Genomic DNA, 17934 nt, shown 5'->3' on the forward strand with positions numbered 1-17934 from the left:
TAAACCTTGCAGGCTCCTAGAAGGTACAGTAGCACCCTCCAAGACCTAACACATGGTGTCTTCTGGCATTCCAAAGTCATGATCTGAGTAAGCCAGAGACAACAGTGGCAAGGAAAAACTCTCCAGATGTTACGTGACTGAAACTTCAAGAGAATCCAGGACTCAGGAGGGTACTCCATTGTCCTAGAGGTGACACCAGATAAGAATAGACTAAAAAACATACACTGTATCGCTCGTCTGCCTTGATATGTATATGAACTTGAGTGACATCCCATTCTTAATCCATAGGGTTTATTATAATGTCGGCCCACCCTTTGCAGCTATAACAGCTTCAACTCTTCTGGGAAGGCTTTCCACGAGGTTTAGGAGTGTGTTTATGGGAATTTTTGACCATTCTTCCAGAAGCACATTTGTAAGGACAGACACTGATGTTGGATGAGAAGGCCTGACTTGCAGTCTCCGCTCCAGTTCATCCCAAAGGTGTTCTATTGGGTTGAGGTCAGGACTCTGTTCAGGCCAGTCGAGTTCTTCCATACCAAACTCGCTCATCCATGTCTTTATGGACCTTGCTTTGTGCACTGGTGCACAGTCATGTTGGAACAGGAAGGGGCCATCCCCAAACTGTTCCCACAGAGTTGGGAGCATGAAAATGAAAAAGCTTGGTAAAGGCAATCATAGTGTCATCATCGTAGTGATTAAACTAATTATCACAGTGATTAAAGAACACTTAATGTCACTTTTAACTGGAAAAACATGAAAATATTTGCCATCTCGAAGCATATGGCTATGTGGCTACAGTCAAAATTAATTATTTTTTTCAAAAATCTGTTTAATGATTTTTTCCCAGGAAATAATGTTTTATGATGTGTTAAATTGTATGCCTGTTGGTTGTTTATGTTTCTGAGTAGTACTGACACAAATCAGTCTCAGTTAAACACTGATTTTTGACAATACACTGAATCTATGTCAGCATTTACAGTGCTCAAAATGAGATTGTATGTCACTCTATTTTTTCTCTGTTTTTAATTACTATTACACATGAATTCAGTATTTTTCTGGCACTTTCTGTGAACAGAGTCCATTTTATGCCTCAAAACTCTTTAAAAATTAACATTTTCTTTGGTGTTTCTTGACAAAGTATTAATCAAAGTAAGTGCTTAACCTTCAGAAAATGTTATTTTCTATATACTATATGAGCTGTTTTCAACATTAACAGGATTGAAGTGAGTAACAGTGTTGAACATGGAGATCATATTCCTTATTTAGTTGATACTAATGCAGTAAAAAACATATAAAGTAGTCAACATAGAGGAAAAGGGAAAGTTGAAATTTTTTAGTTTAAATATTTTCATTAAAATCTTTGTTTTAAGCCATTTAAATGTAATTTTCATTTAAAATAAATGAATGTTAAAAAATGGGTAACAGGGTAGCAAATTAACCTAAAATAAGCTAGCATTCAGAAGTGGTTACACTTGGGTGCACATGTTGTTAATTACTATATAGTTTACAAAAAATGTATATATATGTATATATACACAGATCAGGCATAACATAATGACCACCTCCTTGTTTCTACGCTCATTGTCCATTTTATCAGCTCCACATACTGTATAGGTGCACTTTGTAGTTCTACAATTACAGACTGTATTCCATCTGTTTCTCTGCATACTTTGTTAGCCCCCTTTTACCCTATTCTTCAGTTGTCAGGGCCCCCATGGAGCAGGTACTATTTGGGTGGTGGATCATTCTCAGCACTGCAGGAACACTGACGTGGTGGTGTTGTGTTAGTGTGTGTCCACTCACTGTCCACTCTATTTGACACTCCTACCTTGTCAGTCCACCTTGTAGATGTAAAGTCAGAGACGATAGCTCATCTGCTGCTGCACAGTTTGTGTTGGTCATCTTTCTAGCCCTTCATCAGTGGTCACAGGACGCTGCCCACAGGACGCTGTTGGCTGGATATTTTTGGTTGGTGGACTATTCTCAGTCCAGCAGTGACACTGAGGTGTTTAAAAACTCCAGAAGGACTGCTGTGTCTGATCCACTCAGACCAGCGCAACACACACTACCACCATGTCAGTGTTGCTGCAGTGCTGAGAATGATCCACCACCCAAATAGTACCTGTTCTGTGAGGGTCCATGGGGGCCCTGACAACTGAAGAACAGGGTAAAAGGGGGCTAACAAAGTATGCAGAGAAACGGAAACGGAGAGATGGAATACAGTCTGTAATTGTAGAACTACAAAGTGCACCTGTACAGTATGTGGAGCTGATAAAATGGACAATGAGCGTAGAAACAAGGTGTTCATAATGTTATGCCTGATCAGTGTATATATATATGTATCCTGTTTTTCTAACAATAATTTTGGTAACATGGCTGAATGGCCAAGCTTTACCCATGCAGCCAAATCACTTTTTTGCATAAATTGAGAAACCAGAATGAGAATGCTTACCTGTCACATTGGCATTCTGCAGAAAACAAGATGATGCAAATTCTTGTATATATATCATAATAAACAGAATGCTCCATTTTTATGAGGGGGAACAGGTTTTGCTAACAGGGTTGTGCATAAAATGTGGGACACATGTTAAAATAACTTTTTGTTAAATTAACTAAATTGATAGGGATTTTTAATCAATCAAAAATAGCTTGGAGTGTGACCAAATAACATTGTAATTTAAGTGTTAATGGAACATTTTCATTAATATATTTCATAGAAAAGTTCACTGTCAGTGAGGTTTTGCCAGTGATATTTTAAGTGTTTTTGTAATCATTTAAATATTAATTTTAAGTTAAGGTTTAATTTAAAGTTAAAGTACAGATCCCTTCACATTTCATAGAAATTAAAAAAGTCACTTCATTGCTTTAAAAAGGTAATTGCACATACACTGAACTTTATTCATGGAAAGTGCCTTCTTGAGTATGGGCATTTTTTTTATCGTTAAACTGTCGCTACTAAGACTAGGTTATCATTTTGATGAATGTTTGTATATGAAACCCTGCACTCCTCAACATAATGTTGGTCTCAAGAATTACCCATATAGGCTCACTGATTCCATTAGTATTATAATAACCTTAACCCTGCACAACATTAATTAAGGCAGAATGGCGTAATGTAAACAGATTTAGTTTCCTTTTCAGAAAGGAAGGATTTGTCGACGTTACAAAATAGCATACCAAGGGACCGAAACGGTAAGAGAGGGGAGCACGGGCCTATTGAAATTTATTGTTACTTTTTTCCACCCACACTTGCTAAATATACTAAATAAAATAGCTGAACTTAGTGTTACTATATCTGTTGATTTATCGCTATATATGTATACAGATGAAAGCGGGTACGCTGGACGTCCAGTTGGAGCTTTTGTTTACTACATGATGTTTGTCTTTCGGAGTTGTTAGCATGCTAGCTTGGAGCCAATCGGCAAACGCGAACGTTAGAATTAGACATGACTTTAAGTAGAGCTTGCGTTTATATCTTTAAGACAGGTAGATGTAACATAGTTTTAAAACTAGTGCATGCATTTTATTTACAATGTATTTTAGTGGCTCGCTATTTTGCGGAAAGTTAGCTTCCCATGCACCAGTTGGCTAACGACGTAAGCAGTGAAATTACAACCATTCGTAGCAGGTCAAGACTATACATGCTAGCTAGCTAACTAGATAGGCTAGCTCATACTAGCTTATTGGCTGCTATTCTGTTCTGAACAGCAAGTTAAACAGCTAAACACGGAGCATTCTGATAAATATTGAAATAACGTTACATTTTAGGGCACAGTAACCGGCTTTTGTCCACTTTTGTTTGGTGTCCTGCAGATAGGAATAGCTTGGGTTGTTAAACAGGGGCTCGGGCCTCAGTCCGCGGTCTTGAGTTGAGCAACCTTTCGGGATCCAACGTGATTCATTGTGCCAATACACCTACGCAAGCTGGACGTTCGTCATGGGCGACAGCAGAGGTGAGATACTCTTCTAATCTTTACTTTTAAGAGAAGCCTTTTACTAGATACTTGTACATTACACAATAAATTTCCCCTCAAACGTTTCAGTCTTTGCAGTTCAACCAAAAAAACAACGAACTTTAAGCGTTTTTGCTTAATGGCTACATTAGTGTGTCTTAACTACGGATGGTTAGTAACATGGTATGAACTGTTTTTGTTGTTCCCAAGTATATAGTGTTGGTCATTGCTGGCTAGGTTTCTTTCTCTTGTGGCATTTCTTTCTTATTGTGGCAAAATAAGTAGGCTTGTGCCAAGGCTGTATGAATGCAACATCAGTTTGGATTTATACAAAGTAACACTTCGAGACATGTAACCTAGTGTTTGAGACAAAAGGTTTTGATTAATTTCATAAAATCAGTTTTTCTGATTTTGTGTTTTGTAGTCTGGTAACTTGGGAGTTATTGAGACCCTGTAGATTTGGCATGAATAATCTTTTAGCATTTAAAATGTATTTCAGATGAAAGTGAAAAGTTGTACTTCTTCTCAAAACTATTTTCAAATGTGTTATATTTGTATGTTTGAAAATAATAATCCATTAAATTTCTTTTTTTTTTTTTTCCAAGATTCTCGCAGTCCAGACAGCTCCTCTGTGTCGTCACCACCTTCAGGCCAGCGTTCACCCCCACTGGCTTCCTTAGCAGCTGCCATGACCTCATTGCCTCCTATTACCTCAGCGGTCAACAGTCCCATTAGTAGCATAGGATCACCCTTCTCTGTCATCAGTTCTTCACTGGGCTCCCCATGCCTACCTGGGACACCCTCCGTGGGCTATGGCCCTATCAGCAGTCCCCAAGTAAGTACGCAGGTGCATAGGTTTATAATAATTTATGTGTTGCCTGGTACTTCACAATTTAATGTGATTTAATCTTTTATAGTGACACTTTGGTGCTAGTATGATTTGGTATTATGTTTATACATGACTTTTTTCTGTGTTTATTAAAGCGTAGATTTTGGGTGTGTTTAGACTTGACAGGTTTGGCCCCATTAAAACAAACACTGGTGAGTTCTCTGTTAGTGCGGTTCTTTAGAGTAAGTGAGACCTCTGTTCACTAAATAAGCAGACGGAGATTCCCTGAGTAGGTTGATTTTGGTTCACTTCAAAACAAACTCTGGTGCGGTTTGTTTGAGGTGTGAGGGCAATTCAGATGAAAGACGTCTAATCGGACTAAAGACAAAATGAACCATCATTTCCTCCCTCCATAATCTCTTTGGCATGTAGAAAAGCCAAGTCTGTGATATTACTTTGGCTTGTGCATGTGTCTTATCATCTGTTCATAAGTTCTGAATCAGTGATTATAGAACAGATAATTTTGGTTTTAAAACAAGGCTCAGGCTTCATTATAAAATATAAAAAGTCCAGATAGAACAGAAACAGCATGATTCAGAAAATTCAGTAGACATTTTTACAGTTATTGTATGTCATGAAATCTGCCCAATCATTTGTGGCCATATATTGTTGTGACTTTTGTTTAGATCTTTTGGTTCAGCTTTAAATATATTTGTTTACATCTTTTGGGTAAAATATATAGTGCAGAGGTGCTCAATCCTGGTCCTGGAGATCTACCGCCCTGGAGAATTCAGATCCAACACACCTGGCTCTAAAGTTGAAACACCCTTGAGCTACACTTAGCAGGGTGCTAGATCTACAGGAGCAGGATTAGCACTGTGTTAGTGTAAACGCTAAGAAAACCAAAACTGAAATGCAACAGTTTCATCATTTTCTGCTTTGGTCCAGACCAAGTGAACCAAACTTCAATTATAAAACGCACCCTTACTGCTGCTGTTATGCTGTTACACATAGTTGGAGGAAGGGCTTACATGAAACGGAATCTGTTAAGTAAGGTGTTCATGTGAACCTTATTGCAGTTGAATATAATGGGTATTTTCCTTTGCATATGAATAGGGTACTCTTGTGTTGTACATGATACCAGTCATTAATGATATAGCATACTGTAAGATGACATGCAGTACAGCAAAATTTGTTACATGCTGACCCAGCAAGGGGTCAGTGTCTTATTGCCATCTGGCAGCAGGAAGTGGCTACTCTACATCTGGAAATGACACGTATCAGCATGTGCCACTTCACTTATGGCACCTGCCATCCATAACTGTAAATAAGTGACACTTGAAACCCTCGTTTAGTGATGCTTGATGGTGGCATGTGCCATGCAGCAAAGGGGTGTGCTATTCAAAACGGGTACATAATGAGAAAATCTGCAAGTAAACTCTGGGCAACAGCCACTTGGCTAGCAGCGCTTCGTAACTCCCCCATCGGTCATCAAAATCTGAAAAAAGAAAGGAGAAGTGTTGATTTGAAGACTTCATAGAGATGTTGTTGGTTTGTTGGTTTTACTGTTGGGTAAATAATTCTAAGCGAGTCAAACCACTTAGCAAAACACTATGCCACAATAGCAGTAAGTAAATGTACAAACCCATTTCCAAAAAAAGGTGGGACAGTATGTAAAATGTAAATAAAAAACAGACAGCATGATCTGCAAATCATTTTTGAGTTCTATTCAAAAGCAGCACAAAAATGCAATATATTATGCTTCAACTAATTTACTTGTGTTTTTGTATATATATACTTATATACATTTGTTGCCTACGACATCTCTCAAAAAATGTGAGACTGGCATGTTTCAGTATAGATTTCTCCGGATTCTCTGTTTAGTATTGTGTTACATTGCCTTTCCTTTTAGGAACCTTCAGTAATCGTTTGGCAACTGAGGGCACCAATTGTTGTAGTCATGAAAGTGGAAATTTTTCCTTTTCATGATGTAACACTTAAGCTACTCAACAGTCTGGGTCTCTAGTGTCATATATTGTGCTTCATAATGTGCCACATTTTTAAAATAAGAGACAGGTCTGGCAGGCCGGTCTAGCACCTGCGCTCTCTTCCTACAAAGGCACGCTGTTGTATAACATGCACAATGTGGCTTGGCATTGTCTTGCTGCAACAAGCAGGGACATTCCTAAAAAAGACGTTGTCTAGATGGCAGCATATGTTGTTCCAAAATGCATATGTAACCCTCAGTATTAATGGTGCCTTTACAGATGTGCAAGTTACCCATTTCATTAGCAGTAACACACGTCCTCTCCATGATGGACAGTGGCTTTTGAACTTACCGTTGGTAACAACCAGGAAGGTCTTTTACTTGTTTGGCCTGGAGAACACGCTATTTCCAAAAACAGTTTGAAATCTGGACTCCACAGAGTGTCCACTTTGCATCAGTCCATCTTAAATGAGCTTTAGCCCAGGGAAGTTGGTGGCATTTATGGATATTGTTTACATATGGTAGAGATGGGACCGATCTGATCCTATATCAGTGTAGGGACTGATATTGACGTAATTCACTCGTGGGATATCGGACAAACAAGGCCGATCCACTTACCGATCCACATTCCAGTCCACAGCTTGCGCTGGACCCTGAACCTGCTGTAATGTAACATGGCCTAACATGAAATGTCACAGATCCAGATTCCATTCCACATAGTAGCATTAACCCATGGCAAGTTCAGTCTGTAACTGAGTGAGTAAATACCATTAGCTGTTGGTTTCAGTAAGATGTTGTTTGTTTGGAGATATTTTAGTCTGGAAATGCCGAAAAGCAAGACCGCTGCATGTAATGTGCAAAGCCAGCAGGCCGAGGGGTGCAAGTACTGCTGCATCGTACACTACAACCAATTTAATCAAGCACCTGCAGAGGTTTCACGTGAAAGAGTACCAGGAGTTCATGATAGACAACAGACAGGAAGATACCACCTGGCAGCGACTCCCGCTGATGCTTTCCAGAAATGCGATAAACTTCCAGCGGACAACCCAAAAGCTAAAGGGATTACAGAGGAGTTGCTGAACTTTATTATACTTGATGACCATCCACTATCTGTACTGGAAAATGTTGGATTTCGCAGCCTGTTGGAGCACTTGGAGCCCAGGTATAATCTGCCATCCAGAAAATAAATTTCAGAGACAGGACCTCAGATGTAAGTCTAATGTCTCTCTTAAATCTCAGTGTACACTGGGTGAACTCAAGCATATGCACTACAGAATGCAGTGTGTTTATATTCGTTACAGAGGCATGTCTGTTTTTTAATGCTGTGCAGTTTGAGGAAATGAACATCAATCAATATTGGACAGGGCACACAGAGATTTCTCTGGATTCTCTGAATCCTTTAATGATATTCTGTATTGCAGAGGGTAAAATACCAACATTCCTTGCAAATGCTTATTGAGGCAAATTGGCAAACTTCAACTTTTCTTTGATTATACAGAACACACGAGCATATATTTACAAAAATTATGAACTTTGAAAGGTTAAACACTAAGTATTTTGTTTTTTTTTGAGTAAAGATCAAAGTAAATTTAAAAATCACTGCTTCCTGTTTTCATTTGCATTTTATTTACTGTCCTGTCTTTTTTGGAATTAAATTTGTGGACTACATGCAGGCCTTCTGTTGTGACACAGAGGGTTAACGAAAACACAGCTCATGTTAGACATTCATACCAATTGTTGAATGAATAGGGACGTTTTTCATGTTAAATCAAAACATTGCATATTTGTTGGCGCATTTATTAAACAACGCATGAGAAATTGAGGCTTGTGTTTTTTTGTTTTTTTTTTGTTTTTTTTTTTATAGAGTGATCTATCATCGGTATATGCCTCTCTGGAGTGACACCAGCCAACACGCGTGGCTGACTGACGTCGGTATCTGCCTTCAAGAGTGGTGCTAGCCAAATGTCAGTTGCACCAGTTGTTTACTTGGAACTGACAGAACTATATAAAGCAAAGTTATGATATCACCTAAAGCTCTTTTGTAATTACTGGCACCCACTGTTCAAGAGGTGTGGTGGGTGTTTAGTTATAGCTACCTGGGTGATGATCTAAGTTGTCATTTATTTACCTTGAATTGTGAATGTTATTGGTAAATTAGAACAGTAATTTATTTCATTATTTACTTCAAAGCATGTGTGTAACTGTTCAGACTATCTAATTTGGCTAATATACCTTTGGTTGTCTGTTATTTGGACCAGATTGTCAGTCATGGGAGACTGAATTGAGTCCCAAAATCTTTTCTTTGCAGGAACGTACTTTGTGACAGCTAAGACATTTCTCTACCAGCACAGTACATTACTGCCTAAAGTAAAAAGTGCACTTGTGTAACCTTCCCTATAGATTTTTAATGTTGTGAACATGCTATTATTCAAAGCAAAACCTTTTTTTTGTAGTTTTACTGGCTTCTTCTGAAAGGCAGACACTGATGGCTGTCACTTAGAAGTAGATGGCTGGTGCCGCTGGCAGTTGGCTAGTGCCACTTCAGGCGGATGCCGATGAGGGGTTACAAATAATTTTTTTTTAGTGAATAAAAGATTAATAAATGACGAGAACACAGGCCTACATTTCTTGTGTTGTTTAATATATACATGGATAAATGCTCTTTACAATGTTTAGATTTAGCATAAACAACACATCTGTGCCAATTAGGTAATTAGTATGAGTATTTCTTCGTTGACTCTCTATCTGTATTCAAGTTAGTATTATTATTATTTGAAGCATAGCCTTTTGGCTGGAGTGTTATGAGTTATGATGTGCTGCTAGATAGCATAGCCGAGTTGCGGGTACCCAGAGTTACTGGTCTACTCACAGTTGTTGTTTGTGCCTGTTTTGTGCCCTCTCTGTTTCTGCAGGGTATGTGCCAATGTCAGGCAGCACTAATTGAATGACGGTAAAAAATGTTACTTATTAACAGTTATTGATGGCATGTACCATTCCTGAGGGGGCACATGATGATTCATGCCATTTCCATATAGTGGAGTGGCCACTTTCTGCTGCCCGATGCCTTTGATGGACAGAACCCCCTTTCTGTTGATTTAGCAAGTGACAAAAGGCTTTTGGAAAGTAAGTTTTTGTTGGTTATCACACAATAAGCTAGCACATTAAGACACACTTAGTTTTTTGTTTGTTTTAAAAAAGGTCACATTCATTCTTTTCAGATTCTTTCTCCAAAATAAACTTGTTACGGAGGTCTTTCCACACTTCGCAGTGTTCTCTGTAAATTTTGCTGTTTTAAACAGTAGACACTCTGTCTATCCACATTCTAAATGTAGGGATTTGTCTCCTTCCAACACATACAAATCTGTCACGTTGCTGTGACAATTCCCACTGTCATAAGAGAAAATTCCCTCTTATTAATGTAGGGAATTTTAGTTTTGTCTCCTGGAAGACATAATCTTGATGAAACTGAAGGACCGTAACCCATTTAAACCCATTTTCCAAAAAAACAAATCCTTTTGCATCCTCATAATGCATGAAAACATGTGCCAGTTTCTTGTTCACACTTCCAGCACAAATTATTCTTAAGCACTCACATTCTATGAAATCGTGTTGGAGTAAAATATGTGTAGCACATTATATTGAATTAGTTTGCCCCATGCTTCTCTTACATGTCTCCCATTATTAGACCAAACCCTACCCCATGTGTCTTCTTTAAATACACATTCAAGATCCATTTGCCATATTAGTCTTATGTTTAACAGCTCCTTTTGCAGATTCTGGAACACCTTCCATAAAATATGGATGCCTTCTGGATGGGGGATTGTAGCTCAAAATATTCCATTATAGCATTTGTTTCTTGTTTGGGACAAGTCATTGCTTTTAGACAATTTTTGTTTGGCAAATATGTCCAAAAATGACCCCTGCTGACAAAAGGCTCTTAATAAAGCTTGTACCACTCAGTAATGCTTATGTGCAACAGTTGTATTTACAAGGCAAAACAAAAGATGATTTTATAGTCTAATGGTGGCATTTTCAAATGACACTGGCAATAGCGCAGGTGTGGTAAAAAGTTACCAAAACATGTGTAAAGGGAGAAGTTATAAACAATGGACAAAATTTAGGGTGTTCATCCAAATGCATTTTTTGCACTTTTGCTTTACATATTTTCTGTGTAGGAAACATTTATAATGGTGTGCAAATGCCAGGAAATGATGCCTGTTTTTGGCCTCAGGGTGGCATAGTACTGACAGAAAGAGGGCTTACATTGTAGGATTGAGCAGTGTAACAGCAATAATTTGTACTGCATTATTTCAAAATGATTATGGTATTTACAAATTACATGTTAAATTTCTATTCCACTTCAAAACAACCAAATAAACACATTCCACCTATTTGTAGTTTAAATTGGTAGTGTGGGAGCTGATCAAATGAAGGGGAAAAATCAGAGCCAAGGAAAAACTAAAAAAAAAACTAAGCATGATAGTGGCTCAGTGACTGTTCAGAGCTACACACACCACAGAACACAATTTTGTCTTTCACTCTACCACTAGTCACTACACCCCTGTAGAATGTTTTGGTGGGTTTAGTGTTTTTTCTTTGTCATTTAATTTGCAGTTTTATCTTTATCCCAAACTTGTTGATGACTTCACTGTTTGTGTGAAGCTGTTGAACCCTGCACCTCACAACATGTTCCCAGTTAATCCATGCACAGTTTGCATTACTTTAGTAAGTCAAATGTCCATTTCAGTTTGTGTGATTGCCTATAGCTTTAGTAAGTCAAACGTCCATAAGCATACATACACTATATTGCCAAACGTATTCACTCACCCATCCAAATCATGGAATTGGTGTTCCAATTACTTCCATGGCCACAGGTGTATAAAACCAAGCACCTAGGCATGCAGACTGCTTCTACAAACATTTTTGAAAGAATGGGTCGCTCTCAGGAGCTCAGTGAATTCCAGCGTGGTACCATGTTAGGATGCCACCTGTGCAACAAGTCCAGTCGTGAAATTTCCTCGCTACTAAATATTCCACAGTCAACTGTCAGTGGTATAATAACAAAGTGGAAGCGATTGGGAATGACAGCAACTCAGCCACAAAATCGTAGACCACGTAAAATGACAGAGCAGGGTCAGCGGATGCTGAGGCACGTAGTGCGCAGAGGTTGCCAACTTTCTGCAGAGTCAATCAAATGCAAAGTGTCGAACGCAGTGGTGTAAAGCACGCCGTCACTGGACTCTAGAGCAGTGAAGAAGTGTTTTCTGGAGTGACTAATCACGCTTCTCCGTCTGGCAATCCGATGGACGAGTCTGGGTTTGGCGGTTGCCAGGAGAACGGTACTTGTCTGACTGCATTGTGCCAAGTGTAAAGTTTGGTGGAGGGGGGATTATGGTGTGGGGTTGTTTTTCAGGAGTTGGGCTCGGCCCCTTAGTTCCAGTGAAAGGAACTCTTAATGCTTCAGCATACCAAGAGATTTTGGACAATTTCATGCTCCCAACTTTGGGAACAGTTTGGGAATGGCCCCTTCGTGTTCCAACATGACTGTGCACAAAGCAAGGTCCATAAAGACATGGATGAGTGAGTTTGGTGTGCAAGAACTTAACTGGCCTGCACAGAGTCCTGACCTCAACCCTGTAGAACACCTGTGGGATGAATTAGCGCGTGCCAGGCCTTCTCGTCCAACATCAGTGTCTGACCTCACAAATGTGCTTCTGGAAGAATGGTCAAAAATTCCCATAAACACACTCCTAAACCTTGTGGAAAGCCTTCCCAGAAGAGTTGAAGCTGTTATAGCTGCAAAAGGTGGGCCGACATTATATTAAACCCTATGGATTAAGAATGAGATGTCACTCAAATTCATATGCATGGAAAGGCAGACGAGCGAATACTTTTGGCAATATATTGTATTTAGGTTGCATTAAGGCATAGTTTGCTCTGTGTTGGCCCTCCTATATACATCTGGCCCTCTCTTCTGTAGTCTTTAGTACTTGCAGTAGGTTGAGGTCAACTGCATGTTGCCAGTTGCAGAGTTTCAGCATTTCAAAAGCAAAGGAAATTTACAGATTTTAAATTGTCAAAACCTGTTGTTTGTTGATTATGTAATTTAAGTCAATTATCATCTCATCTTTATGCTATTTCATATTTTGCTTTAATGGTTTTTCCACTGTGTGGTTGCAATGCCTCTACCATTTTCACAAAATATTTACTGTGTTCTAGCCTTTTTGGATCTTTTTAACAGTTTGTTAAGAAGGTATGTTGATGGGAACTCTGAAATGTAAGAGAGCACCAGAATAATACAGTTTGTTTTTAGTTGTGGAAGCCAAATTAATAAAAATATTTCTCCTTTGTCTTCTCTCCAGATCAATTCCACTGTGTCAATGTCTGGTCTACATGCTGTTAGCAGTTCAGATGATGTAAAGCCACCGTTTGGCCTGAAGCAACTTTCGAGCCACAGTCCTGGACCCACGCTTTCTCAGAAACGCCTTTGTGCAATTTGTGGTGACCGCTCCTCTGGTACTGACAGAAAACATAATAGATGAGTGTGAAATAAAGATGAGGACACTGACCAACTTTATGTAGTACAGTTAAATAGAGATGCTGAAAGTAGTGATGGGCAATTTGAAATTTTAGCATATTCGTGTGTGTGTGTGTGTGTGTGTGTGTGTGTGTGTGTGTGTGTGTGTGTGTGTGTGCGCGCGTATGTGTACACCAACCAGCAACTTTATTAAAACCACCTCCTTGTTTCTACACTTGTTGTCCATTTTATCAGCTCCCCTTTCTTTGTAGTTCCACTATTACAGACTGTAGTCCATCTGTTTCTCTGCCTACTTTGTTAGCCCCCTTGTACCCTGTTCTGCCATGGTCAGGGCCCCCACAGGACCACCTCAGAGCAGGTATTAATTGGGTGGTGGATCATTGTCAGTACTGCAGTGACGCTGACGTGGTGGCTTGTTTGTGTGTGTTGCGCTGTGTGAGCGGATCAGACACAGTAGTGCTGCTGAAGATTTTTAAACAAAACAGCGTCCTGTGACTTTTGATGAAGGACTACAGGATGAGTAATGCATTTGTGCTGGACCAAATGAGTCATTGTCTCTGACTTTACATTTACAAGGTGGACCGACAAGGTAATAGATAGACATAGACAGTGAGAGGACAAAGTGTTTAAAAATTCCAGCAGTGCTGTTGTGTGTGATCCACTCACACTAACATTCCACCACTATATCAGTGTCAGTGAAGCACAAGAGCTGTGCCTTGGGAACTTTAGGAAACATGGCTGGGCAACATACAGAGTGGCAACATAACTTGCATGTTATTGTTTGATGCTTATGATTGAAAACATCAGCCTCACAGTAAGAAGGCCCTGGGTTCTGTTCCCTGGCTGGGCGACCAGGGTGCTTTCTGTGTGGAGTTTGCATGTTCTCCCTGTGTCTGTGTGGGTTTCATCTAGGTACTCCGGTTTCCAGTTCAAAGACACGCAGTCAGACTAATTGGACATGCTAAATTGCCCCTAGGTGTGGATGTGTGTGTGAACATATATGTCTGTGTCTGCCGTGCGATGGACTGGTGGCCTGTCTGTGTGTATCTTTCTGCCTTCTGCCCAAGACCACTGGGATTGGCACCTCCCCGCAACCTAGAAGGATAAACATGGACCCTCCCTTTCTCCTTAACCTCTGGCCCGTTTTGAACTTTGTTGCTTATACATCATTGCTTTATTTAAAACTCTGCATCTGGTCTATGCAATTTCCATTTGCTATAGCTAATAAAGGCAACAAGTTTACTTTATATGCATTTTGTTGAGTAGAGTACAAAAGAATAAGAGGAAGCCTGTTCCCTATTGCAAAGGACAAAACAAAGCCTACTCCTCTTCACAAAGTGATAATGTTTGACAACATAAACTAAAAATTGTCTTGTACTTTTATTGACTCTTTAAGAATAAATAGTAAGTAAAAAAAAAAAACAACAAAGCATAACCTATGATTTCCCTGCATACCAACATACAGATTTTGTTTTGAGCCTTTTTTTTTTTTGGGCCACTCTTCTTTACTTTTTTCATTCTCTTAATCTCTTAGGTAAGCACTATGGTGTGTACAGCTGTGAGGGATGTAAGGGCTTTTTTAAGCGCACTGTGAGAAAGGACTTGAGCTACACTTGCAGAGATAACAAGGACTGTATGGTCGACAAGCGCCAGAGGAACCGTTGCCAGTACTGCCGCTACCAGAAGTGCCTGGCTATGGGCATGAAGAGAGAAGGTGAGGCTTGCACTTCATACCTTTTACACATTGCTGGTACACAAGCGTGGCACAATAGAATAAAAAGTTAAAAATGTGAAGAAGGAGATTTGGGATTTTGAGATTGTTCTTTGTTCTTTTTTTTTTTTTGAGAAAAAGCTTAAAAACTTAAAAGCTTAAAAATATATACATATAAATTGAAACAGTTTAGCAGTGAAGTGAAATACCTCCCATAACTACTGTGACATTAGGTGGAAATTGTGAGTAGATGGCAAATATCAATTTTAAAAGGAAATAACTAGAGGAGAGGGAGGAGGAATAGCTATGTCATTGTCCTCCTCTGTCCATATTTTTTTCTCTCATTCTGTCTCCTCCCTCTCCTTCTGTAGTGGTCCAAGATGAATGGCATGACATAAGGAGAAAAGAGGGAGGGGGGAAAAAGTGTATGTGTGCATGTGTACAAAAGGGAATCCTCAGAGATCAGTTAGATACTTAAAATTGTCATGTAAAATCTAAACAAAACCCTTATCAAGCCATATACTGCAAGATTCTTCAATTTTATGTTTCCCAGAAGAACATTTTTTCCCAGAATTAAATTAGATTGGAGCATGCCCAAAGGACTTTAATTCAGAAATACCTGTATGCATATATCTGGGTTTTATCTTTGCTTTTTTCTACTCTGTTTTCCATCTTTCGCTGATCTCATGACTTTCTTTGACTTGTATCTCATCTTTTTGTCTCTTTTGTGTTGCTCTGTGCATGGGTTGCAGCCGTTCAGGAAGAGCGTCAGAGGAACAAAGAGCGAGATGGGGAAGCGGAGTCTACCAGTGCAGTGAATGAAGAGATGCCAGTAGAAAAGATTCTGGAAGCAGAAATGGCTGTGGAACAGAAAACAGAAATGCATTCTGATGGAAGCTCAGTGGCCAGCTCTGTGAGTGACTCACCTGACACACCACAAACTGTTTTAAATTTAGTATCATTAACTCTGTAAACACAAGGAAAATCATGTAAAAGCTCCAAATGTAATAAACTGTATGTTGACCAGTATCTACAATGTTCCTCTGCTCTCTCTCTTCCCCGGTCTCTTTTCCTTTCTCCCTGTCTTCCTCCTCCCTTCCTATCCTTCTCCTCCTGCTCCTCACATCCCTCTTCTTTTCTTTTCTTTACCTACCTTTTTTTTCTTTTCCCTGTCTTCCCCTTTCCCCTTCCCCTATCCCTCCCTCCCTTCTCTCTCTCTCTCTCTCTCTCTCTCTCTCTCTCTCTCTCTCTCTCTCTCTCTCTCTCTCTCTCTGTCTCTCTATCCCCCTTTTCTCTCTCTGTTTCTCCGTTTCTCTCCTTCCATCCATCGTCCCCTCCCCCATTCTTTGTTTCCTCACCCACCCCACAGCCAAATGATCCTGTCACTAATATCTGCCAGGCAGCTGACAAACAGCTCTTCACTCTTGTGGAGTGGGCCAAGAGGATCCCACATTTCTCAGAACTGCCTTTGGATGATCAGGTCATCCTCCTGCGTGCTGGTAAATATTGAATGTTTGTATTATTAGTGGATGGTTTATCAAATATGGGGATCACAGCAGATTTTGGCTAATGACAGACACGCACAGACAGGTGACAAATTAAAGGACCAAAATCCAACATGGTGTCCTGGTAAGGTGGTGAACCACCATGAGCCACTAGAACAGCTTCGTCAATTTGATGGAGACTTATTGGCTGATAATGCTGGACAGTGCACTGCAAACATGCAGCTGACCTTAGTTCCTGTTTCTGTCATGATGCTGCACAGTGTGTTTTGAAACAGCCTTTTGAGAGTATGAAAACTCATGAAATTTACATCCACTGCCGTGAGAGCAAAGCAAAGGCAAAAAATGTGAGTCTTTAATAAGCAGTTCTTAATTAAACTGTGAGACTATTTTGCAAGTTTATTTGGCAGGATAGTTAGACTTCTTGTGATGTATGCCATGATATATGCTCTGTCAAAATAGTAGCAATGGTGATTTTTTTGTCAGAGGCATGCATCTGCATGTTTATTCGTGCTTAATGTATATGCACACTGAAGAGGCAGGTGACTAAGATCAAAAGTTTGTTGTCACACAAAAAAAAATTTTTTTAATATAATTTGTAGATGTGAACATTTTCTATCGTGTTTTCAGTGAAATCTTGCAGGATGACAATGCGTCCATTAATAAGACAAGGCACATGGGGTCACTGAATGGTTTGAGCTGTATGAAAATGAAAAAAAGTAATATGCTGTGGCCTTGCAGGCACCAGATCTCAACTGAGCACCTATAGGAGATTTTGGGCTGACATGTTAGAAAGCAGTACCAACCTCGACCATCATCAAAACATCATCTGAGGAAATGTCTTGAGGAAGAATTTTGTACCATGGCTCCAGTACAGTTCCAGATACCTGCAGAATCTAATTGATTAAACTGTTTGACTGTTATTCTCAACTAGGTTTAAGTCTGACTGTTATTAAACTCTATGAAGGTTAAAGGAACAGGATAATGTGAGTAGGAGCTTTTGTGGATTCTGAAGCCTACGGCCAAGAACGTATTACACAACTTGTGAAATCTCAGAATCGCTGAACTCCTCACAATACATAACATTTTATTACTTGTAATCTCATTTTGTCATTGTAGTAATTGGTATACTCTCTAGTCAAGCCCCTTTGACTCAAGGCTCAGACATATTGTTCACCTGGTGGGATCCCTAAAAAAGAGCTCAGTTGTACTGTCACATCAGTCACATACCGTCACATGGCTTTGCTGATAGCTGAACAATAGTTGAACAACAGCTGTTGTAGTTGTTTAAGGACTCGTGCACCAATTTCTGCATTGTCTGTGGTAGTTTTTGGGCTTTTGGGTTTTTGGGCCTGTGCTGGCCTCCTCTCAGTTTTCTGGGTCCACAAAAACATGATTGGCCTAGACATGATTG

At 39.6% G+C, this 17934-nt stretch overlaps 1 protein-coding gene across 2 annotated transcripts in view; it reads left to right on the forward strand.

Annotated features, from left to right (window-relative positions):
* Window positions 1-3813: 3813 nt before the first annotated feature.
* Window positions 3814-17934, forward strand: part of rxrba (retinoid x receptor, beta a) — a 34674-nt gene continuing 20553 nt past the window's right edge. For both annotated transcript variants that reach the window (XM_036567062.1, XM_036567063.1), the window contains exons 1-6: window positions 3814-3953; window positions 4559-4788; window positions 13132-13285; window positions 14842-15021; window positions 15771-15931; window positions 16388-16517. In XM_036567062.1, the coding sequence (XP_036422955.1) occupies window positions 3938-3953; window positions 4559-4788; window positions 13132-13285; window positions 14842-15021; window positions 15771-15931; window positions 16388-16517 (871 nt within the window). In that variant the 5' untranslated portion in view covers window positions 3814-3937. The remainder of the gene's footprint in view (window positions 3954-4558; window positions 4789-13131; window positions 13286-14841; window positions 15022-15770; window positions 15932-16387; window positions 16518-17934) is intronic.

The sequence above is a fragment of the Colossoma macropomum genome, unplaced genomic scaffold (genome assembly GCF_904425465.1).
Source record: "Colossoma macropomum unplaced genomic scaffold, Colossoma_macropomum, whole genome shotgun sequence".
Lineage (NCBI taxonomy): Eukaryota > Metazoa > Chordata > Actinopteri > Characiformes > Serrasalmidae > Colossoma > Colossoma macropomum.